Raw genomic sequence first — 26,912 nt, 5'->3', positions numbered from 1 at the left:
ATATTATATCGTTGTTCGGAGAGTATTGCTTGGTTTACATTTACGAAACCCACTCGATTTCAGCTGTCAATTCCTTTGCGTATACGTCAAATGAAAACTCATATGAAATCCATTGGATTTCATTTGACGTTTAAGCAATGGAATTGACAGTTGAAATCGAGTAGATTTCGTAAATGTAAACCAAGCATATTTCTACTTGAACACAGCGTAGAAAAATCAAGTAATTTATTCGTATTATTATTGAGGGTCGAACAACGAATAGAGAACGAACGACGTACCGTGGAAACGAGCTATAAATTTTAAAGGCCAGAACTGAATCAATCGTCGCTTGCTTTGCTTGCTTCCCCAAATGTCAAATTCAAATTTTGAGTAAACGAAAACACATAGTGTAATATAGCCATAAACATGGTACAATCACCAGGTAGATGCATCAGCAAACAACTACAACAAAAACGAGTTCAGTACTGTGAAATGTCAAAAATGTTTTCCAAAAATAAAGCGACTCACACAATTTTTTCAACAAAATTTTGTTAGGCAGTTATTAATAAACACATTATTACAAAAATCCGACAAAAATTCACAATTTTTCTTTTAAATTTTTGTTTTTTAATTTTGTGTTTTCAATTACAACAACTTTCTTGACAGCTCACAGTACATCAGTTGGGCTGATGCGGGTACCTGTATGATTGTGCCATGGCCATAAATGAATTGATTTGCCGAACTCCATTCTTCAGTGAATGGATAGCTGATTTCTGTCAATTTCTTGTGTGATAACTCGCTGATTTATGTCAACACTGAAAACGTGAAAACCGAATCAAAACAAAAACAAAATTCAAACCCTTTAGAAGATGAGTAAAGAGCCTGAAATCGCCAAGGATGCAGTCCTTAAGCGTAGTGAGACTATACCCAAAGGAACACCACAAGTGAAGGGCTATGATTTTAATAATGGCATAGATTATAGCAAATTATTCGACTCCTACGTTAATACCGGCTTTCAAGCCACGAATTTAGGTTTAGCTATAAAGGAGGTTAATAAAATGGTACGTACATTTTCATGAAGGAAAATCGATATCAATTAATTTGAAATCACATTTTTTAATTCATTAAAAGCTAGACTGCAGGGCCCAACCATTGACGGAGGAAGAACAAGACGTCCATGAAACCGATGAATTCATTAAACGTAAACATAAATGTACCATATTTTTAGGATTCACCTCGAATTTAGTATCATCTGGAATGAGAGAAACGTTGAGGTTTCTTGTGGAACATAATATGGTAGATTGTGTCGTGGCAACAGCAGGAGGTGTGGAAGAAGATTTCATCAAATGCTTAGCTCCAACTTTTATGGGTAAGGAAATAATATCTTTAAAAAACTTTATATCCATATGTCCTAACATTTACACAATATTTTTCTTTCAGGGTCATTTGAATTGTCTGGACGGGATCTTAGAGATCGTGGAATTAATCGCATTGGTAATTTATTGGTACCCAATGACAACTATTGTAAATTTGAAGACTGGTTAATGCCGCTATTGGACGAAATGTTGGAGGAGCAAAAAACACATGGTACCGTTTGGTCACCGTCACGCATTATCCAACGCTTGGGAGAAAGAATAAATGATACTTCATCTATTTATTATTGGGCTGCTAAAAATAAAATTCCCGTATTTTGCCCGGCTCTAACTGATGGCAGTCTTGGTGACATGATGTATTTTCATTCATTTCGCAATCCTGGCTTGATTGTTGACATTTTATCCGATTTAAGGCGCCTCAATACAATGGCGGTAAAGGCTAAAAATTCTGGCATGCTAATAATTGGTGGTGGTGTTATTAAACATCATATTTGTAATGCAAATCTTATGCGAAACGGTGCTGACTTTTCAGTTTTTATTAATACAGCATCCGAATTTGATGGCAGTGATAGTGGAGCACGTCCTGACGAGGCTATATCTTGGGGCAAAATTCGTAAAGATGCCACACCAGTTAAGGTGTATGCAGAAGCGAGTTTGGTAGTTCCCATATTAGTGGCTGAAACATTCGCGAAACGAAAATTTGATGCGACGAAGTAAATCTTGTGTTTTATGGTATTAAAATAGAATAAAAAATAATAAATAAAATTTTAATATTTTCATTTAGTAAATTACATTGTATATTATCCTGACAATATAATGAATCACAAAAAAATATTTTAGAAATAGGATTTTTCATTTACCAACATTTGTTAGCCAATTTTATTTGAGGTAAATGCCGGTTTTGGAGTGCATCGTGGTAATGGTAAGTACATCTGCATTGCACCCAAAATGCTCGGGTTCGATTCCCAGGTGAGACATCACATTTTCAGCGATCATTGTAGGTTCGCAGAGAGATGCGGCAAATGGAGGCTGATATCCTCTATCTTAAGGTGGAGGGTATAGAAAACGAACCCCTAATGTTGACGGCCCCGGTAAATGTTTTAAGGAATAGGATTTGCGAATCTATACCCGCAATGTCCGGACGCTAAACAGATATGCTACAGTTCTCGCACTGGCTGGTGTCCTCAAAAACTACAACATTGATATTATTGCCTAAAAGGCAATTCTATGGACAAAAGTAGAAGAAAAAACATTTTTTTCAGAATCCCATTGTTGTTTTAATTTATTAAAGAAAAAAGTGCCTTGGTTCTATGCATGGTGTAATAATATAAGGTTTTTGCATGAATTACAACAACTAACAATTTCACAGTGGGTGACGTAGGGGATGGAAGATACCAAGCAACGGTCCTGACCGGTTTTAACATGGCAAAGCCCAGGATTTATCTTGGTCTCTCTTTCATCCCAAGTGGACACTGACCTCCCCGTGGTGTCACCTGGGGAACTGCCTTTAACACCCGTTAAAGGTAGTGAGCTAACATGTGCCGCGCATTCACCCATAAGAACGTTAAAAACTTGGGTTTGGGCGTCGGGTTAGTAACCCTCTCCTAGAAAAAACAGCCTACTATGAAAAAACGAAAGAAAAGAAAAACAAACCCCTCTAAAGTTGACGAACCCCGCAAACGTTTTAAGGACCATGATCTGCGAATCTGTACCTGGAATGTTCGCACTCTTTATAGAGAAGGTGCAGTCTTCGCATTGGCAGACGTACTTGAAAAGTATGAGGCCGATATTACTGCCATACAGGAAATACGATGGATTGGGAAAGGCGTCACAACAACACCTAAAGGTGACGCACTGTATTATCAGGCATGTCACAGATTCCGATCGGAATGGTTTCAATTCCGTAATTTCATTTCGATCGTTTTTGTTTTAGCTTCTTCAGATTCCGATCGACTTTGTGAAATCGGAGAACTTCATTATTTAGTTTAAATATGAAATTAAATGTAAATTTGTTAATAAAACAAGGTTTTTATTATTTCTAAGTGTTTTAAGAGTGTTTTAAAGTGGCAAATAAAAAAAAATACAAATACAATTCCGTTTGCAAAATCAAAAATGGTTTCATTCCGAAAAATGCTTCGTTTTTCGTTTTCTGAAGAAGCTAAATACGGAACTAATTCCATGAGTTTGGTTGCGGATTCGTAGTTAGTCGGAGACTAAAACATCTTGTATCCAGCTTCACCCCAGTGAATGAAAGAATTGCTGCAATTCGAATAAAAGCAAAATTCTTCAACATTAGCCTTATTTGCGCTCATGCTCCCACTGAAGAAAAGGACGAACAGACCAAAGATATATTTTACGAGCGCTTAAAAGAAACATATGACCGTTGCCCTGCCCATGACATTAAAATCATTCTAGGCGATTTTAATGCCAAAATTGGAAAGGAGAATATCTTTGGCCCAACAGTTGGGAAATTCAGTCTCCACAGTGAAACATCTGACAATGGTATGAGGCTGATAGACTTTGCAGCTGCAAAAAACCTGGTAGTTAGCAGTACCAGATTTAATCATCTCGATATTCATAAGGGCACCTGGCTGTCTACAGATCAGAAAACGAGAAATCAAATTGATCATGTTGTGATAGTTGGAAGACATTCATCGAGCGTGTTGGATGTACGATCGTTCTGAGGCGCAAACATTGATTCGGACCACTACCTTGTTGCAGCAAAGGTACGCACCCGCTTAAACGTAGCAAACAAAGTACGAACAGACACAACACGAAAGTTAGACATCGGTAAGCTGCAATCACAACAGATAGCCACAGCATATTCCGCTCAACTAGCCCAATTGCTTAATCAAAGCACTCCTCATCCCGATAACATATCAGCGCAATGGCAAAGCATTACCCACTCCATGCAAACAGCCGGACCTCCACCAAGGAATCCATGGTATGATCAGGAGTGTCGTGCTGCCACCGAAGAGAAAAATGCGGCATATAAGGCTACTTTACAATCCGTAGCAACGCGTAGCGCACGAGAGAGATACAGGGAGAAAAGGAGAGAGGAGAAACGCCTTTTCCGCAGGAAAAAGAGAGAGAAAGGAAAAGCAGGAGTGTGAAAAAATCGAGATGTTCAGGAGCCAGAATGAAGTCCGAAAATTCTACCAAAGAGTCAAGCATCAAAATGATGGCTTTGGTACAGGCACATCCTCCTGTAGAGACCAGCAAGGTAATTTGGTAACTGATACAGCTAAGTAAGTAAGTAACAATTTCACAGTAACAACATAATTTTATGGGAACTAAATGTCAATGGCAACGTTTGAATACTAGGGTCTTTTCAAAATAGTTCAGAAAAATTTACAAGAAATAAATAAAAAGATTTAAAATTTAATTCTAATTAGCATCGAAATCACTCTATACATAAGCTGTGTTCCTTTACTTACCTGAGGTTACCATTTTTACCATTTGTTACCATTTTTAACCTGGAAAGCGTTCCTTAACCCCGAAAAGTGGCAAAACTGGAAGCAATTTTTAAGAGAGTGAGAGAGGAGAGAGAGCGAAAATGGCTTTAACTTCTACCACAGGCTACCAGCAAAATTTCTGCAGGTAAAAAATGACAGAACTGATTTTTCGACTTTTGTTTGTCGATTATTTCACAATGAAGAAGAAAATGGACGAAAAACAGAAGAAAAAGTCGAACGCTGACAAAACTAAATTAAAAACTGTGAAATAAAAGACGAAAATTGATTTTTATATGTTTCGTTTTGGCATTGCTGCCAGATCTACCATTTTTCCGTTGCTTTACTTTTCTGGTAAAAATGTTCATGAGAGAGCAATTTTGACACTTTGTGCAAATTTGCACAAACTTTTGGGTTATCGTACAGACCTAATATTACAACAAATACAACTCAACAACAACCACATAGAAATTGGTTTTTGTTTGTAACGTTAGTGTCACCGGTATTTGTAAACAAAACAAGGGAACTTCTATAAATTATTGGAATTTAAAAAACTATTATTTGTCACATTTGATTGAATATTGTGAAAAACATGAATGAAAATTCGTTACATTTTCAATTTGAATGTTTCTGTATCATTCCACTTAGTACATAATTTCTTGCAGAAAGTAGAATTCTTCAAAAATGTGCGTGGTCGCTAAAAATTCATTAAAAATAAACGTTGTACCACCTCTATAAGCGGTGTTATAGTGTGCGACATGTCGTTCGGACTTGGAGGAGGGTAGATGACATCTAATGAAAAAGTCTTTATGGGAAATAGTTCTTTTTTCTGTATGATATATTTTTTCTTAAAAAATGTATATCCCTAATAGAACATTGGTTGTGTTGTTTTTATTTGGATAGCTGATACAATTTTTTTTTAAATAGTCTGGCTTAATCTCATTGTTGTTGTTTTAATATTTTAAAACAACTAATTTATTAGCGGAAAAAGTTTGGCATTGTTCGCCAAGGGGTAAGACAGGGAAGACTAGTTTCGATCCTCGCCACAGGATCAGTTCCCTTGTTTGTGGATATTCTCCACCGAAGTTACTTTTCCATAACTTCTTCAACAAAAAACCTTTAATACCCAACATCAACCGTCAGCTCGAAGTATAAAGGTGAACAAAGAAACAACTTCAATGAGAAGTTTTTCTTTGGCAACCTCACACAACCCCGACGAAAGTGTTTGCAAAACAAACCAAACCTTTTTTACTGTTATTTGTCATTGAATTTCAACGAAGGCAACATAACAAAATGTTGATGGTAGCTTGTCACAGCAATAATCAACCATACAAACCGTGCCAGTGTTTCCCAAATAGAACATTGGTGTCGCCTTTTTATTGGGCTTAATCCCATTGTTGTTATTTTAAAACAACTAATTTAAAATTTACCCCTTGGCGAACAATGCCAAACTTTTTCCACTAATAAATTACTTGTTTTAAAATATTAAAACAACAACAATGGGATTAAGCCAGACTATTCAAAAAAAAAATGTATATCCCTAATATACATCGAAAATAGAAATAAATATAGGGTCTGTTCCAGAACTGCAAGAATCTACTAATTTTTTCAATTTTTTCGATAACATAAAGGAAAAAATGTTATCGTAGTAAAAAAGTAGTAGCTTCTTGCAGGTTCTGGAACAGAGCAATAAAAATATCGTATGGAATTTGACACTAATGCTCTGTTCCAGAATCTGCAAGAAGCTACTATTTTTTACTACGACAAAATTTTTTCCTTTATGTTATCGAACAAAATAGTACAAATTAGTAGATTCTTGCAGTACTGGAACAGACCATTACAGTCCAGTTCAGTGAGCTGGGTATTGCTGTTGCCTTATATTTGGTCTGTTCCAGTACTGCAAAAATCTACTAATTTTTACTATTTTTTCCGATAACATAAGGGAAAAAATGTTATCGTAGTAAAAAATAGTAGCTTGTTGCATGTTCTGGAACACAGCATTTGTTCTACCCAAGGCGAATTTATATAAGGTAGATGCATGAATTACAACAACTAACAAATTTACAAAAACAACATTGTTGTTATTGAAAATTTAATGTCAAGAAAAATATTGAAAAATAGGAACCATGGCACAATTACTAAGGTATCACACCAGCTGTTTGAATATGAAAAGTCAAATCCCTTTATAAAAAAAATTAATATTTTTGTTGTATTTTCCCCAACAACATAAAGACAATTTTGACATAACGATACCGCTACCTGGGTAATTGTGCCATAATAGGATCGTTAGGGTTATGACTTTTTTACAACCTCGTATCCCTGTGTGATATTTTGATGACTTTTTACCTAAGATTGCATAAAATCTTAATTATTAAGTGATTCGATAAAAAAGCTTCCGCACAAAAAGCTTTTACAGTTTTTATTTTACAAAACTTTTGAAATTTTTTTGAAGTTACTGTAAGCAGATATTTAATTGAAAACAAAATATAGGGGCACACGACATAACCAAAATGAAGTAACCGTTTGTTTCTCACTAATTTTTATCATCGTATGATAACATATACAGTGCCGGTAAAAATAATAGCACCGCTATACAGATTTCCAATAATATTGTTATATTTCTCATATTATTAAAATTATTTTATTGACACGTCATTGAAAATTCGTAGTGAGGGTATACTCTTTGAGGAAATTAAAATTTCCTGTATATTACTACCTGTTGTAATATTATAAGATAAGTAGTTCAGGTAACTCGAAAATTCTGCGGTAAAAATAATAGCACCGATCTTAGTTTCCATTAGTTAACTAGCGTTTTGAAGGGTTTATCAGTAAAACTTTTTTCTTTACAAGCTTGTATTGATAAAACATTTTAAAAAATTAATTTTAAACAGAAAAAAATTGACCAAAAATTTTAAGATTTGCCTAACAAACCACGGCACCTTTTAAATAAGGCATGTTTAAAAAAGGATGGTTTATGAAGTCAAATTATACACTAAATGTGAGCATATCCTTTTTTAATCCGATGAGGGATATCCTTGGCCCCAAATTCAACAAAAAAGCTTTAAGCAAATGTCGAAAACCCTCAAAAAAATAAAATAATTGAAACTATTATTTGGAAAGGCGAGGGGAGATATATTTAAGATCAGCTATCTTGCTCCAATAAGGACATGGAAATAAAGTTTTGCATGGACAATTTTAGGGAACAGTCCAAAGAACATATTTGCACTCGTATGAAAGCGTCCAATCTTATCTTTACTGCATGGTACAACAAAAATAATAACTTTTATAAAATGTCAAGTAATCCTGCCTACGAATTAACTAAATAATATCTTCGGGAATGGGGCGTGATAATTATTTTATAGTTCAGAGTAGGTTCTCATAACGACGGCGGAAGACCCATAAATTCTGGTTATATTTTATTTTTCACTTAAAAAAAAAATCCAGGCTTAGGACATTTGGTGTATCAGTCAGATTACACACACCTATTTTGGTATGGATGTAAAACTGAAGTATAAAACGTCTTTGGATCTAAATATTGTTGTAGAATTCACACAAAATAGAAATTATAGTTCAACAGGGAATAGAAAGCGTCATTTGTATTAAATTTCAGGCCAATGAGACCCAGGATAATGTCGATAAATACGAGACATTGTGAGCTGCGAAATGATTCAAGGCCTATTAAGTTAAGGTAATGGCGTGTCCTATTCAGTTTTTATGACATAGGCCAACAGAAAATGATCTGGAATTATAGATCCGATTAAAATACGATAAACAAAACAAATGGTCTAATATTTTTCACAACATTTTTGGAAAATATCTTCAAAAAACTTTTGCTCTGTTCCAGAACCTGCAAGAAGCTACTATGTTTTACTACGATAACATTTTTTCCTTTATGTTATCGAAAAGTGAAAATAAGTAGATTCTTGCAGTACTGGAACAGACCATATGTTAGGACATGGAGTCTCGGTTTGTTCTCGATTTAATATTGTTATTGTTAATAAATTATATTACATTTTATATTTGAATGTCTAGTATTCAATTTTTAACGTTTTATATGAAATCAATCAATATTTACACCAATACATTCATCAAAGACCCTGATTTAAGAAATAGTGCTATTATTTTTACCGGCAAAAAATTTAGTATTTCCGGCATTTTCCTTATAACTTATATAATATGTAAGATAATTGATTCGACAATTATTTAATTTAAAATTACGCAGAGTGGACTTTTCCTAAATGCACTGAACCGCTCATCCAATAAGGTAATAGTAGAGAAAATAGACTAGAAATACGAATATAGGCCACGGTGCTATTATTTTTCCCGCAGCTGTATATCATTTCATAGTGTATATAACTTTATTTCATATATCATAAAAATTAAAAATGGTTTGTGGGGGACCTTTTTTAAAATTTAAATGGTCATTTAGTCATTAATAGGCAAAAGGCAATTCATTCGTGTATCAGGAAATAATAAAATTAAAAAAAAAAAAAAATTTTTTTCAATGTGTTTTTTTTTATAATGAAACTTTGCCTACAGAGATATACCCTCAGCCTGTGTACATTGAAACAAATTTTTCCCAAAATACCCAGCAAAATAAATTGGAAGTAGTGCAATGTAGACTAGTTCTTTCACGGCATGTTTTTATGCAGTTCAAACGGAGTCGTGAATAAGGCACTCCATTCCTCACATTTTAACCGCATTTGGATGCAATCCAAAGAATCACATCTATTTGTCACATTTTAACAACATCCGGAGGCAGTTCAACGGAGTCGTGAAAAAGGCACTCCAATTTCTCACAATTTAACAGCATCCGGATGCAGTGCAAATGGAGTCGTGAAAAAGGCACTCCGTTCACTACATTTTATTAGCAGTTGTTAGAGATCCCTACATGTACATAAATCAGTTTGTACATCTCTACAGGCAGCGGAATACATTTCCAAAAAGAGATAATCGTGTTAACATTTCCAAACATTTGTTAATACAAACTAAATAATATTTAATTTGTGAACATTTTTCCGGTAACTCACGAGAAGAAAATTTCCCAATGGATTGCTGTTGGAGTACATGTCGAAATCTTAACTGGTGATGGGAAGACAATATCAAACCCATTTAGCAGATGAAGCAAAAGCACTTAAGCTTGGATTAAATGAAGAGCGGAGGAAACACACATGTTTGCGATTGAATTCAATAGAGAATTTTCATAATTTGTGTTAATTTAATAAAGTTATTAATATTTTTGTTTTACACAAATAATAAATGCATTTTATTTTGTTATTCAAAACACGTGCTCTGGACAGCCTCCTATTCTACCCCAAAGGGTCAGTTAAAATGCAATGCCAAAGGGTCAGTTAAAATGCAGTGCCAAAGGTTCAGATAAAATGCAATGCCAAAGGGTCAGTTAAAATGCGGTGCAATGGAGTGCCTCTTTCCGGGGTCACTCCCTTGTAAAAATCATGAATGAAAATGCATAATTTGATGCACTTCCAAATCACTTGTACATATCATTTAACTGCCTCTTTGGAGGCAAACTTTTCGCTGGGTACGTATGTATTTAAGGCGTTTGAACCGACAAAAATGTTGATTAGGATTAAAGATCAAAAGTTTTGCGGAGGAGATACTAAAAGGAATGGATCGACATTGACCGTTATGGAAGTGGTTCTCCAGCCACAACATATGGTGCCATAGGGGGTCTTTACACTCTTCGGGCTGTTTGCTCAAGAAGTATGGACTTGCCCTAAAAAAAAATTTTACCATCGTAATTGAGGCAGCGAATGCAAGTTGCTTGCTTCAACAAAAATCAATGTGATCCGATTGCAGGTCTTAAAGTGAGCTTATCCGAAATTGTGTGGGAGGTACCGGATGGAGTGGACAAATATAGTCCATATTTAAACCTGATCTACATATGGTAGATATATTAGGATGTGTAAAGTATGGACCAATTCGGCCACTCCCTTCAAGAGTTAGCGTACGAAAAATTTTTCCGAACATTTTTGAACTTTTTTGCGGGAGGTACCTGAAGGAGTAGACCGATATGGCTTATCTTCGAACTTAAACTATGTTTGGACAAAATATTACTAAGGCCAAATTTTGGACCGAATCGGCAGATCCGTTCGAGAGTTATCTTGCGCTCCAACCACCTCACGCGGTGTCATAGGTTTTTTTTTGCAACTTTCAGGCTGTTTTCTCAGGAAGTGTGGACTTGCCCCTGATAAAACTTGTACCGTCGTATGGGGGGCAGTGAATACAAGTTGCTGAAACAAAAATCAAAGCGATTCGAGAGCAGGTCCTAAACTGAACTTATCCCAAATTTTGTGTGGGAGGTACCCGAAGGAGTGGACCGATTGAGTCCATATTGGAACCTCATCTAAGTCTGGTAGACATTTCACGATTTGGAAAGTATGGACCAACTCGGTTACTCCCTTCAAGAGTTATCGTACGTACAAAATTTCCGAAAATTTTCGAACTTTTGTTGGGGAGGTACCGGAAGGAGTGGACCGATATAACTCATCTTTGAACTTAAACTTAGTTTGGACAAAATATTACGAAAGCCAAATTTTGGATCGAATCGGTTGATCCGTTCGAGAGTTATCGTGCGCTCCAGCCAGCCAGACAGACGGACGGACATTGCTCAATCGACTCCAAATTGTCTGAAACACATTTCGTCCAAACATACTTGGGGTCTAAAACCATTATTTCGATGAGGCACATTTTGCCCGTATGAAAGTGTATATATCCTCGTTAGCATAAATGCTGAGAGTATAAAAAGTACTATTGTACTGAATTTTCCATCCCTGGTCCAAATACTGGAAATATCGATCGAAATAACTCGATCACGTATGCGAGAATTAGGCCCCAGTTTAGCTCTTGTGCCAGACATTGAAAATATGACATGAAAATTTTTTAACTTTTAGGAGAGAGTAGGGGAAGGAGCTCCCTTTCTCCCTTCTTACCCACAAACTCAAATAATTTTCATGAAAATTTTCATAGTCTGGCACAAGACTTGGATTAAATGGAGAGTGGAGGAAACAAACACATGCTCTGTTCTAGAACATTTTGGTCAAAATTGGTTCAGTTTTGAAAATAGCTCCCATGTAAATTTTCGGTCAATTTCATGTGTTTCATGCACCAAACACAGTAGTCCCGGTCCACACTAGAGTAATTTCAATGAAAAAATTGCATGAAATTATGCGTCTCTAGATCGACTTCCATAGTAGAGTAAAATCATAAAATTGCTGTAGTGGGGAATTCGATTTAAGAACGATTCATGAAATTTTTTAATGAAATTCACGCTAGGTTGGACCGGGACGTATGCATGTCCAATATCAATGAAATTTGGAAAGCGTGGTGGAATTTTGTCTAGAAAAAAAATTGCCAAATTTTATTGAAATCGGTTCAGATTTGGATATAGCTAGCCCCCACATATGTATGTACGAGTATGTGCGCCCGATTTCATGTATTCGTCAGTTGAAAATGAAACTAGAAAATGTCAACGAATTCAATTCATAGAAATTAATTTGCCAAATTATGTTGAAATCGGTTCAGATTTGCATATAACTCCCATTTATATAGGTTCGTCCGATTTGAGGTTTTCGATCGATTTCATATATTGGGCGCACCAAACAGTTTTTTTATGAATGTAGAAAAAAGGGACGAAATTTGGTCTAGAAAAAATTTCGATAAATTATATTGAAATCGTGGTGGTGTAGGGTATCTTACTGGTTTTAATAATAAATTTCATTCAAAATTGTGTGTTTAAATTTTACAGATTTTTGTCGGTAACTAAAAAAAGTGTTACAGAATTCCACTATACAGCATTAACTTCGTGCCCATCAAAATAAATTGGAAGTAGTGCAATGTGGACTAGTTCTGTCACGGCATGTTTTGATGCAGTTCAACCGGAGTCGTGAAAAAGGCACTCCAGTCCTCATATTTTAACCGCATTTGGATGCAATCCAACAAATCACATCCACTTGTCACATTTTAACAACATCAGGATGCAGTTCAGCGTAGTCGTGAAAAAGGCACTCCAATTCCTCACAATTTAACAGCATCCGGATGCAGTCCAAACGGAGTCGTGAAAAAGGCACTCCGTTCGCTACATTTTATTAGCAGTTGTTAGAGATCCCTACATGTACATACATCAGTTTGTACATCTCTACAGGCAGCGGCATACATTTTCCAAAAAGAGATAAGTGTGTTAACATTTCCAAACATTTGTTAATACAAACTAAATAATATTTAATTTGTGAACATTTTTCCGTTAACTCACGAGAAGAAAATTTCCGAATGGAGTGCTGTTGGAGTACATGTCGAAATCTTATCTGGTGATGGGAAGACAACCCATTTAGCAGATGAAGCAGAAACAGTTCAGCTTGGATTAAATGGAGAGCGGAGGAAACACGCATGTTTGCGATTGAATTCAATGGAGAATTTTCATAATTTGTGTTAATGTAATAAAAGCCCTGTTCCAGAACTAAAAAGTTTTTACAATTTTTACCACTTTTACACATTTTGCGTTCCCGTACACAAAATTTATATGAAAATCGTTTACGACTTTTACAACTTTTACGACGTTTACCACTTTATAAAGTACGGGAACAGGCCAAAAGTTCTTAATGCCTGTATCAAAACACGTGATTGGACTGCCTCCTATTCTACCCCAAAGGGTTAGTTAAAATGCAATGCCAAAGGGTCAGTTAAAATGCAGTGCCAGAGGGTCAGTTAAAATGCAGTGCCTGTTAGATATACTTGTTTGAATTTACTGTTTGTCAACAAAATATTTTTTTACAAATCAAAGTAACATTTGAAAATGAACATTTGTATCAGAAAATTTTTTCAATAAATGTTATTCATTCTGTCTTAATAGGTTATGGCTGCAAATTACATACAAAACCGATTACCCTCTAAAAGTATACATACAACTCCTTACGAACTGTGGTTTAGAAAGAAACCTGATTTAAGTAACATCAAAGTCTACGGTAGTAAAGCTTATATTCAAATTCCAAAATGTAAACGTCGTAAGCTTGATGATGTAGCAGTTGAAGGTATTTTGGTAGGATATTCCGAAACAGCGAAGGGATACCGAATTTTGAAAAAAGGAAGCAATGAAATTATCGTAAGTAAGGATGTGAAATTTTAAGAATTTGATATGCAGGATATGAAGGATAGTCCAACTGAACAATCGATTCCAATGTAATTTCCAGGCTTTAATGAGAGCAACACAGAAGAGGATGAGTTGGATTTCGAATCTTCTGATGAGGATGTTGAGGATGTCACTATTGAGCAACCTGTCATTAACGTTGATGCTGAAGATGAGGAAAATTACACAGAAATTCGTCGGTTTGAAAGATTAAAAGAAAAGACCCCTCTGAATTATAAGCAACTTGTCAAAAGCGCAGTAGGTGAAATCGAAAGTGCCCCAAATTCTTGGGAAGAATTGCAAACACTCCCAAACTCAAGTCGAAATGTATGGATGACTGCTGTTAAGGAAGAAATGAACAGTTTGGAACGTAACAACACCTGGATTTTAACAGAACTACCCGAAGGGAAGAAATCAATAGGATGTAAATGGGTATTTCAAATAAAGAGCGCGAACCTGAACAAGCCAAAGTATAAAGCAATGTTAGTTGCCAAGGGATATACACAGTCATTTGGAGAAGACTTTGACGAAACATTTGCACCAGTGGGAAAGCATGTGACATTGCGGACGCTTTTAGCAGTCAGTGCGTCGAAAAAGTATGTTGTTAAACATTTTGATGTTAAGTCTGCTTTCTTGAATGGAGATATTCAAGAAGAAATTTACATGGATCAACCAAAAGGTTTCGTTGAATCTGGTCAAGAACATTTTGTATGGAAATTACAGCGTTCAATTTGCGGACTTAAGCAGGCTGCTAAATCATGGCATGATAAATTAAGTGATGTTCTTAACAAAATTGGCTTCGAAAAGGGAAAGCTGACACTTGTTTATATACCAAGAAGGCGGACAGCGGATTTATTTATCTTCTAGTTTATGTAGATGATCTACTAATTTGTGCAAAGAACAACTTAATTGTGGATAAGATTTATAAACAGCTTAATGCGTATTTTGAAATTAAAAATTTGGGAAATGCGTCATCTTATTTGGGCATTCAAATTAGTCGCAATTTTCTACTTCACCAAAATGAGAAGATATCAAAACTGGCAACTGAGACGAAATTAGAAGAAGGCAAATGTTCGCAAATTCCAATGGATCCAGAATTTCCCAAGATTGTACACGAAGATAACCTTTTACCAAGTAATGATAGATACCGATTAATTTTAGGAATGCTTCTTCATCTATCAATCACTACAAGACCAGACATAGCCGCAGCCGTTTCTATTTTATGTCGAAGAGTTGAAACGCCAAGAAAATGTGATTGGGAAGCTGCTAAGAAGGTCGTTAGATATTTGAAGGCATCAGCACAAAGTAAATTAGTAATCAAATCGGATTCGGATCTTGAAATCAAATGTTACTCGGATTCAAATTGGGCTGGAGATCATGAGGATCGAAAATCAACAAGTGGTTATCTAATTTTGCTGGGTGCCAACGCAATTTCTTTGTCTTCAAAGAAGCAGTCAACAATTGCGCTATCATCTACAGAAGCTGAGTTCATAGCGGCGTCGTATGCAGCACAAGAACTATTATGGATAAAGCAATTACTACAAGATATGACAATAACAATCACATATCCAATACCTATGTATGAAGACAACCAAAGTTGTATAAGGATTATAAAATCACCAACGTTTAGTTCAAGAACAAAACATATTGATGTTAAGTATCATCACATAAGGAATTTAGAAAATTATGGTGTAATTGATTTGTTGTATTGTTCAACCGATCAACAACGAGCTGATTTCTTAACCAAACCTTTGGCTTCATCTAAGTTTAATAAGTTTTTAGTTAAGGATTTATTTTGTTGAGAGGGGATGTTAGATATACTTGTTTGAATTTACTGTTTGTCAACAAAATATTTTTTTACAAATCAAAGTAACATTTGAAAATGAACATTTGTATCAGAAATTTTTTTCAATAAAGTTTATTCATTATGTCTTTAATTCTTGAAACGACGTGTAGACATTTTTTTCTTTGAAATCTAATAGTGCCAAAGGGTCAGTTAAAATGCAGTGCAATGGAGTGCCTCTTTCAGTAGTCACGCTCTTGTAAAAATCATGAGTGAAAATGCATAATTTGATGCACTTCCAGATCACTTGTACATATCATTTAACTGCCTCTTTGGAGGCAAACTTTTTGCTGGGTGTGCTTAGTTTGGGGCCATGGAGCTACGAATATCGGAAGTTTTATGGCCTGTTTCACCAAGATGATTCGAATTGAAATTCGTTCGAACTACTACCAAACATCTGTTTTTTGAAAAATATTTTTATTTTCAATCAAGCAAAAATTGTCTACAAAAATGGGAGTTTGGTATAAATTAGAACGAATTTAAATTCGGCCGCCTTAAAGAAACATGTCGTTAGTTGTATTAGTTCATATACAGTTTGTCAAGTAATTGTTTTCGAACCAAGAAAACTAACATTTTTCTGTATTAATTAATGAAAAAATTACTGATAATTGTGATAAAAATGTCGGGTTTTTTGCAAAAATTAGTTGGCCGACTTATTTAAAACAAGATAGGATGTATAAATAAAAAATTAACCCACGTAGTCCAACAAAAAATAACGAAAAGCAATAACTACATGTAATGCAAGTTGTCAAATAAATGTTTTCGAAATGTAATGGAGGTTCCAATATACCCTATAGTTTCGGTAAATACTTGAAAATCTGGACAATCTATGAATTTTATTTTTTATAGAGAGTAACTACTAACAAGTATCAACAATATTAGTCATCGAATATCCGTACTAGGAGGGTTACCATATGGACCAAGGGAGTACCAGGTCATATTACATGTAAACAGGGTCCTGTAGGTTTTAAACCGGGAATATTTGAAAACTAAGACGTTTTATGAGTTTCTTTATTTCATTAGGATGGATTGTCATCAACTAAAATAAATATTACCTTCAGAATAATTAAATCAGGAGGTTTGCCAGATGTACGAAAAAGGTACCAGGTTATATAAACAGTAAACCAGACCACCTGTGTCTCAAAACAGGGCACCGAAGTTCGTTGTTTCACTTAATATTAATTAAGAGGTAATACCATTTCACGAAACTATCGGAAATATCGCAGTAAGAGACTAATATTGCTTAGAAATGTATGGGGTACAGATTTCGACAATTTTCAGAAATGCCTACTACGACCCATTGGACTCATTTCGTGCACTCTGCAATACTACTCAGCATATTTTAAGGGAAAAATAATGCTGGCGGCAAAATAATGCTTCAATTTTACCATGGAAGCCAAAAAAATTAGAGAATTCCTCTGAACTAGCTCTAAACAGTGGACATCGGATGTCCATTATAAAATCGGTATAGACTGACAACATCTTGCATATGTATTTCTAAGCGATATTTGTACATTTATGTCATATTTTGATTTGTTTTAGAGGATTGTTTCTTCCATTAATTTAATTTGAGTTAAATAAACAAATCTTAAGCCCTGGTTATGGATTCAGGTGATCTCATTTACTGTTTATATACCCTGGTACCTTTTTCGTACATCTGGCAACCCTCCTGATTTAATTATTCTGAAGGTAATATTTATTTTAGTTGATGACAATCCATCCTAGTGAACTAAAGAAACTCATAAAACGTCTTAGTTTTCAAATATTCCAGGTTTAAAACCTACAGGACCCTGTTTACATGTAATATGACCCGGTACTCCCTTGGTCCATATGGTAACCCTCCTAGTACGGATATTCGATGACTAATATTGTTGATACTTGTTAGTAGTTACTCCCTGTTAAAAATAAAATTCATAAATTGTCCTGATTTTCAAGTATTTACCGAAAATATGGGGTATATTGGAACCTCCACTACATTTCGAAAACATTTATTTGACAACTTGCATTACATGTAGTTATTGCTTTTCGTTATTTTTTGTTGGACTACGTGTGTTAATTGTTTATTTATACATCCTATCTTGTCTTAAATAAGTCGTCCAACTAATTTTTGCAAAAACCTTGACATTTTTATCACAATTATCAGTATTTTTTTATTAATTAATACAGAAAAATGTTAGTTTTCTTGGTTCGAAAACAATTACTTGACAAACTGTATTTCGATTACATACAGAGACCAGTGGCCAGTGCACAGTGGAAAAAATACCGATCTAGCGCGCCAAAAGTAAAAAAATCACATACGCCAATTTGAAAATGATTGTTGCAGTATTAATCTAAGGTGTCCACAGAATGCAACGGCATTTAAAATAATTTGTTTTGCATCAGTCTAAGCGAAATAACGGTCCGTTTTTGGTTGACATTTTTTGAACTAGTTTTCATAATATAGTTTAGTAGTAAATTTGTGATCGTCGGATGCATTCTTCCTGCAAAGTAATTTTAAAGCTTTATTGAATTTAACATTTCGTGAAGCAGGTGATTTAAAAAATGTTGAATATGAAATGTTATTTATTGCAACTCGGATTTTACACTTAAAACATGTGACATCCGATTTTTTCCAAATTGAGCACTTTGTTAAAGCTATTACTAAGGAGTGTCGCGGGATGGCGCGTTGATTTTTTATTTTATTTTTAGTACACATAGTTCTTAACTAATTTGTAAAATTTTAGCTGCAACAAACTGCAACATTTTATTTTATTACTATTTTTACTAATATCATTTTTTATGTAAAAATGCTGAAATTAGAGCGGTACCTTTCTATGGGGGCCATATCAATGCGTGTACCTGTGCCGAAAATTCTTCGTCGGAATATTTTATACCGCCAACGAAGACTAAATGTCAACTTTCAGCTATATCGGTTGGATAATATGGCTAAAACCTCCAAAATTGCCGAAATCGGTGGTACCAGTCTATGGGGGCTATATAAAAACGTGGTCCTATACCGAAAATGTTTATAGGAGTGTATGCATAACCCCCACGGAGACTATATGCCAAATCCTTGCCGTTTCGGTTGGATAATGTGGTAGAAATCTTTAAAATACCGAAAATCGATAGGTACCGTTCTACGGTAAAAATACAAATTTACCAAATATATTAATAAATGAAGTAAAATTGTCAATCTATAGCTGTTCATATCGAATTTATGGACAAACATACAATAAACATAGACTTTTACTTTTGGCGCGCTAAATCGGTACTTTTTTCCACTGTGCAGTGGTGTTATCAATGGAAATAAAACTGTTCATTAGAGTTGGGTCATCTAGTTCCTAGTTCCTGGTACTAGTTCCAAAGCGTATGAGTAACATCATTAAATATAACGTGTGATAGTAAGTATACGCAGTTTGTTCAAAGAAAAAAGGTGGGCCATTGGAACTGCGAAGTGAACGAGATAGTTCCATATAGTTCCTTTGGCACAACTCTACTGTTCATAACTTCCACATACAAATGGACATAAAGTATACGTTCCCAGTTTTAATTTCAGTATAACAAATTCATACATTTATAGCAGTATAACAGTTACATACTTAAATGCATGAAACAATTTTGACATACATACATACCTCAAATGAATTTGGAAGCTATGTGGAACGTTTGGATTCTGCACAACTTCTTGTTTGTAATGCCATGCAGGTTGAGAGGATAATGAATGAATGGAATTTGTAGTGAGATTTTGCACATGAGAAGCATTTTGCCGGTAAATTCCGATAACAATAATAAAACGTGATAGAAACTGAATATGTGCGTACATATGTATATACCCTCATATGGACAATAAATGCAAATATGCGATACATACAACAGTTGTATACAGATACACATACATATACATATTCGTGATTTACACACCTTCTTAATTGGAAAATTGCATGTGCTAAACTCTTATTAAGGACTAATATAACAGTGGAAGCTATCTAAAAGAAACGTTTGAATAATTAAAAGAATCAAAAGATTGTGGATGCGAGCCCTATTTTAGGCACAATACACATAAATATGTTACTTTATAGCTAAAGGTATTCAAATTTGATTTAACTGCTCTACGTTATACATAGACCTGATATTAGTTTGCTTTGGAAGGCCGTATGGTGTCATTGGACTTCAATATATGCTTTGGCATATCGTCCTAGGCAATGACCAGATGGGTACAACGCTGGCCGAGCAATTAATAGCTTTACATTTTGCAAACGAAAATGTTCCTACGAGGATAAGAGGAGATTGCCACAGCTCGCCACACATCACCGTTGTGACGCTGATAAATGACGTATCATGGCTACCCGTCATTTCCCGGGGCTCAGACCACCTTCCTAACAGACTACTCGACTTCATAACCTCTGACCGCCGTACTGTTCTGAACCATGGAAAAGCCAATAGTAAATTTCAGCAAATTTACCAATCACCACTTCAGAATTCTGCCTATTCCCTCAGATCATCGGGAAGCGGAAATAAATTTCCTGGATATCATCATAGCTGCAACCGCTTGCTATATAACTGACGGTCTAATATCCGAAAATATGCGGTAAGCAATGCGGCACCAGTGGACTGCAACAGGGAGGCCTCTCATCACGCCAGAGGACTACCTTCATAAGAAGACGAAGATTATACCAGGTGCATCAGCACAATAAAATGTTGTCGATGCAGTACCTGCTCGCCGTGAACATCCCTGTCACAATATAGTAGACAGACTACTCCACAAAGGCACATCTGGAGAGATCTAAAGTGAGTGTTCCAAAAGTGCAAAGGAGAGCCTCTAGATCAAGGGATTAGGGATAGGTAATGGAAAGCAATAATCGACTTCTCGATTTTGGTCTAAAACTAAAAATGCGATTTTTCGGTCTTGCGATTATTTCAGTTGTCTTAAAGAGGGGTGCACACGATCAGTTTGACTGTCAGTTTTGCTCAAATAATCGGTTGCTTGCCAGTGTGGCCGTTCATTTTTGTCAGTCATCAGGCAACTACAAGATATTTTGTGGTTGCTGGACGGTTAGACAGTTATCGATAATTCCGAAAATCGACAGTCAAAACTGATCGTGTGTACCCCGCTTAAAACTCGACTTTCGATTTTTTCATAACCGTAGAAAATCGATAATAATCGACTATTCATCGATTTTCGAGTTTTCTTTTGAAACTGTAAAACCGCCAAGTCCACAATCTATGGGCAAACTCGAAAATCGATCACAAGATAATCGATTATGCGATTTTCTATCCAGACAAAAGTCGTCTACGAGTTTTAAGTATAGTACACATTGACAAGCAAAACTGACAGTCTTCGAGGTCTATTTCGTGAATATCAAAGCCTAACTGAAAAATTTCTTTTGTAATCTCTAAATAACACCGTATATATTGTATTTCAAACGTTTTTAGCTAAATAAATGTGGTTATTTGCCCGAAAATTGTCCTAAAAGTACGTTGACTGTCAGTTTTGAATGATAGTGTGTACTCCCCTTTAGATTAGGTCTGTACGATAACTTTCCCAGCAACAATTGGTCTGTTCCAGTACTGCAAGAATCTACTAATTTTTTCGATAACATAAAGGAAAAAATGTTATCGTAGTAAAAAGTAGTAGCTTCTTGCAGGTTCTGGAACAGAGCAAATTACTCAGCAAGTTCCAGCAACTTCTCTCAGTGAATTTTACTCTCTCAAGCAAGAAAAATTGCAGAAAGTTATTTAAAGCAGTAATCCTATCCACAACGCTTAAAAATCTAAAAAAATTTAAAATTGTGAAATCTTCTTGGTCAAAAATTTTAACATTTCAAGTTGTATACATTTAACAGTTGATTAAAAGTCAGCTGGCCGAACTTACAAAATTTTACGGGACAAATTTTCCCAGCAAAAATTTGAAAGTTCTCAGTCAGAAAACTCTCCAAAAATCTCTACCAGCTCGCTCTCTTTTGCTGGATAATTTTGTTATTGAACAGTAAAAATTTGTACGAATTTGTACACATTTTGGGTTATCGTACAGACCTATTTTTGGCTGCAAAAAGTCGATTAATCGATTAACCGAAAGTCGACTTAAGGGGAGTACACACTAACAGTCAACGTACTTTAAGGACAATTTTCCGGCAAATAACAACTTTTATTTAGCTAAAAACGTTTAAAATACAATATTTACGGTATTATTTAGAGATTATAAAAGAAATTTTTCAATTAGGCTTTGGTATTCACGAAATAGACCCCGATGACTGTCAGTTTTGCTTGTCAATGTGTACTGTACTTTACCTATCCCTACAACGCATTTCACACTGATGTAGTTACGCGTGCAGTAGAAAGCTACGGGTTGCATAATTCGCATATACTATTTGGTGCAAATAAAAGAATTTTGTCATGTTTACCAAAACCTACGGAAATGCTTTTTATACCTAACACAATACCACAGTATCGGCGTAGATAGGGAGGGGAGCCCGCCCTACTTTGATTTCTTTCTTACTGGTTTAGTCTTTCTCAGAAGATTCTTAATGCTAGTCATAATAGGCACCCTCACAAAAGTTCAAACATTTCATAACCGATCATAATATTTGTATCAGACTATATTGGTCCGCGCCTTCGGGTAGTTCTCACAACAAATTTGGCAGTTTAAGACCAGTAGTGGGATTCTCTAACGCATTTTTTGGTTATCGACAAAAATCGTTAAAATTAAGATGCTTATAATTTCGGTAATTATCGATATTATTCGGTAAGTTAGCGACCAATAAAAAGTAGTCGCAAATTCTACCGATAGCAACAGTGATGTCAACTTTTATTAGAACTTTTTATTCATAATTTTGCGTTTTAATTTGACCGATTTTTATCGGTACTGCTCTTCAATCGTTTTGATTTTTTTTTTTGCAACGGGGACGCTACTACGACCTGAGAAAGTGGCACAAAACCTGCAAATCCCCCCTACCTGTAAATACCCCCACAAAAGGTTGAAACATTGTCGAAAAAATGGTGGGCACCATAACTATCGAAGAAGTAACTGATTTGGTCCATACTTTGGGCATCATAATATTTCTTCCAGACATACAATATGGACTACATACATATGTATGTGCATATATCGATCGGTTCACTCCTAAGGGTAATACCCACACAACATTTCGGAAAGGTGCAGTTGAAGACATGCTAGTTTAGATTTTGTTTTGCAACAGGTTATTCTCGGGGCCCCCATTGCGAGAGTACAAGTTTCTCCAGGGATAAGTCTATATTTCCGGAGACAATCGTACAAAAGCTGTAAAACCCCTAAGATTCATTACCTCCTCCACAAAATCAAATTTGACCCATACTTTGCAAATGGTAATATTTCTTCCAGACATACATCCGGTTCGAATATGGACTATATCGGTTCACTCCTACGGGCAATTCCCACACAAAAAATTCAGTTTAAGACCTGTTCTCCAATCGTTTTGATTTTTTGTACCCTCCACCATAGTATGGAGGGTATATTAAGTTTGTCATTCCGTTTGAAAGACATCGAACTAATCATTTGCGACCCTATAAAGTATATGGTAACATGGGGCGCCTTCGCCACGTTTTTGTTCAAAATGCTCTCATATCGACACCATTGAAGTTTTTCCAAATATTATTTCTGGTAAAAATATTAGCACATCTTGGCTATAAGTTTTGATATATAAATGATAATATTTTTGTTTTTAAAATATTATTATTGAGCATTTACAAAATGTCTAAAAAGTGGCGAAGCCTCCCCACCCATGGGGTAGCTTCGCCATAGACATAGGACATACATCAACGGACTCTAAAACCGGCATTTACCATACTACCTCCCTAAATATCAACATTATGCATAAAATTAACATGTTTTCTATTTTATAATCAAAAATGATTCTAAAATTTACAAAAAGAAACATATTCTAGCCGTAAATTGAAGTAGGAACCTTAAATGTAGGTGCAAAAATGAAAAATATTGCCAAATTAGATAGGTTTAGCACAATATTTGATTTCAACTTCACATTATAGTGTGGCACATCAATAGCATAAAGAATTTAAGTTACACCGAACATATTTCGCACATTAACCCACTACACCCCTATCATGGCGTAGCCGCCCCACCCCCTACACAGTTCATAATATGAATATATTGACATTTATAATTACTTTTATGATGCAAATCAATTGAATTTATATTCTTCACTAGTTGTCTATTAACGGTATAAAATATAATTTTGATATCACAAAAGGTATACAAGATATCACAAAATATTTATACCATGAATATTTTTCGTAACACCCCAAAAACATGAAACCGCGTGCATCAGTAATCAAATATTTGATAGAAATGCCAACTTTTGGGAGATGAAAGATCTTCGTTAAACTCACAATTTTCCCTTTAACGGCATTTCTCTAGCAGTTGTAGTTTTCAAGAAAATCGGCGCTGGCGATGGCGCCCCAGTGGCGAAGCTGCCCCATGTTACCATATATATTCTTGATCAGGATAAAATTCTAAGACGATCTAGCCATGTCCGTCTGTCCGCCCGTCCGTCTGTCCGTCTGTTGTAATCACTCTAGCGTCCGCAATAATTGAGATAGAGTGCTGAAATTTTGCACCCGAGGGTCTTTTTTCCATAGGCAGGTCAAGTTCGAAGATGGGCTATATCGGTCCACTCTTTGGTATAGCCCCCATATAACGGTACCTCCGGATTTGAGGTATTTTGACGTTATTCGCCACATTTGCAGACCGAATCAACAAACTTATATCCCAAAAGGATATGGGCATAGGTCCATGTTTTGGTATAGTCCCCATATAACGGTACCTCCCGATTTTCGGTATTTTGAGAATTTTAGCCACAATTTTTAACCGCACTATCTGCAATTTGACATTTGAGGTTCTCAGTGGTCATTCAACATCTCCACCAAACATCATCAACATAGGTCCATGTTTTGGTATAGCCCCCATATATCGGTACCTCCCGATTTTCGGTATTTTGAGAATTTTAGCTACAATTTTTAACCGAACTAGCTGTAATTTGCCATTTGAGGTTCTCAGTGGTCATGAAATATCTCCACCAAACATCGTCAACATAGGTCCATGTTTTGGTATAGCCCCCATATAACGGTACCTCCCGATTTTCGGTATTTTGAGAATTATAGCCACAATTTGTAACCGAACTATCTGCAATTTGACATTTGAGGTTCTCAGTGGTCATTAAACATATCCACCAAACATCATCAACATAGGTCCATGTTTTGGTATAGCCCCCATATAGCGGTACCTCCCGATTTTCGGTATTTTGGGAATTTTAGCTACAGTTTCTAACCGAAATAGCTGTAATTTGACATTTGAAGTTCTCAGTGGTCATAAAACATCTCCAACGAAACATCGTCAACATAGGTCCATGTTTTGGTATAGCCCCCATATAACGGTATCTCCCGATTTTCCGTATTTTGAGAATTTTAGCTGCAATTTTTAACCGAACTAGCTGTAATGATCGGTATTTTGAGAATTTTAGCTACAGTTTTGTCTATTCAAAAATAATCGTCAATATACATAGGTCCATGTTTTGGTATATCCCCCTATATAACTGTACCTCCCGATTTTCGGGAATTTTCAGTGGTCACGAAATTTCTTCACTAAAATTCGTCAACATGGGTCCATTTTTGAGGGTCTACATTGTTTTGATGAAACTACCCTCAATTTGACTCTTGAAGTTCCCTGCAGCTATAAAACTTTTCCGCCAAAAAATTTAAAGATCGGTTGACTCTTTGATATAGCCCCGTAAGTGGTACCTTTCACCCAGCTGAACACATTTTTTAGATTAGATTAGATAACACTGTGCAACAAAATGGAGGTGAAAGTCTGGGGCACGGCAAATACCTCTTGGGGAAGAAAGAAATTGGTGAGTATATTATGAACCCCGAAGGACAGATGCGCCGTGAGTCGAACTTCCGCGTTATGGCGTGATGAAATTTTTGTTAGAGACCCTGTGGGCCATCAGGAATTAGCGTTATATCTTTGTTCACTGTTGCTTAAGTGCTCTACAAAAACAACAAACAAAGATATAATGCTAATTTATGATGGCTTACAGGGTCTCTTGCAAAAACTTTATCACGCCATAACGCGGAAGTTCGACTCACGGCGCGTCTGTCCTTCCGGGTTTTTAATATACACACACCAAGGGCTTTCATCTCCAAAAGGAATTATCTCTGCCCCAACATTTGTGTTCACAGTGTAATTTAAGCAATAGTGGGAGGCAGTAGGAGTCTATCCATTGTCGAAAAGTTGTTCCACCTAAAATTGTGAAAGGACCCTAATTATTCCATTTTAATTAAGACTATTTTATGGTGGAGGGTATAAAAAGTTCGGCCCGGCCGAACTTAACGACTTTTTACTTGTTCAAGTTCATATTTCCTGAGAAAACGGTCCGAAAGATGTAAAAACACCTACGGCTGACATGTGTAGCGCCTGGTGTGCACGACATCTTTCGAAGCGGATACTGCGTTTGTCCAAACTCTGCATATCGTAAGATACTGTAAATCTTAGATAAAGTTCGAAGATGGTGATTATCAGTCCACTCCTTTGAATACCTTCTCCACAAAATTTAAAACTTTTTCGCTAATTTGCTACCGCGATATTTGAAAATGTTGCTAATTGGTGCGAAGATCATTTTTAAGATCAATTTTAATTAATTTCTCGTTAGAGTCGAGCTTAATGACCGATGATTTTTGCAAGTGAAAAAGGAAAGCCGAAGATTCGAACTCACACAACCACCACTATGTGACATGTTTCGCCTTTGGTGAAGGCTCATCAGAGGAAAGAGGAAAAGTTAGATGATAGCGAAGCCGCTCCACAGCCGAAATCTCTGTCGAATTTTTTTCACATGCAAAAATCATTGGTCATTAAGCTCAACTCTAATGAGAAATTAATTCAACATTTATGTGTAAGTGCAGATTAAAGTCTGTTTAAGGATCCTTTGGAAATTTTTAATTAAGGTACTTCTTGTGGTCCTTTTTAAAGCGATATTATCTTTTTCGGGGGCATGTCCATGCTTCCTGACATGCTGGTTCAAAAGCTCTAAATTACAGTCGGACCCGGATAATGGAGTAACAGCGTTTTCAATATAATTTTTAGTCGAAATATATGC

The 26,912-nt window shown here is 35.7% G+C and overlaps 1 protein-coding gene across 1 annotated transcript; it reads left to right on the top strand.

Annotated features, from left to right (window-relative positions):
• Positions 1 to 715: 715 nt before the first annotated feature.
• Positions 716 to 2,179, top strand: Dhps (Deoxyhypusine synthase). The gene is made up of 3 exons (XM_073980958.1): positions 716 to 1,040; positions 1,111 to 1,348; positions 1,420 to 2,179. Exons 1-3 carry the CDS (start codon positions 849 to 851, stop codon positions 2,067 to 2,069), a joined length of 1,080 nt encoding a protein of 359 aa, XP_073837059.1. The 5' UTR covers positions 716 to 848; the 3' UTR covers positions 2,070 to 2,179.
• Positions 2,180 to 26,912: the final 24,733 nt, after the last annotated feature.

The sequence above is a fragment of the Musca autumnalis genome, unplaced genomic scaffold (genome assembly GCF_047663935.1).
Source record: "Musca autumnalis isolate F117 unplaced genomic scaffold, ASM4766393v1 scaffold_4, whole genome shotgun sequence".
Classification (NCBI taxonomy): Eukaryota; Metazoa; Arthropoda; class Insecta; order Diptera; family Muscidae; genus Musca; species Musca autumnalis.
This window is presented reverse-complemented; position numbering and strand designations above follow the sequence as displayed.

What these genes read in the sequence shown, in the direction of transcription:
- Dhps (XM_073980958.1), top strand. Translation starts at nt 849, where the DNA reads ATGAGTAAAGAGCCTGAAATCGCCAAGGATGCAGTCCTTAAGCGTAGT. An exon ending in TAAAGGAGGTTAATAAAATG is followed by an intron (nt 1,041 to 1,110) that starts GTACGTACATTT and finishes ATTCATTAAAAG; the next exon opens with CTAGACTGCAGGGCCCAACC. An exon ending in CTTAGCTCCAACTTTTATGG is followed by an intron (nt 1,349 to 1,419) that starts GTAAGGAAATAA and finishes TTTTTCTTTCAG; the next exon opens with GGTCATTTGAATTGTCTGGA.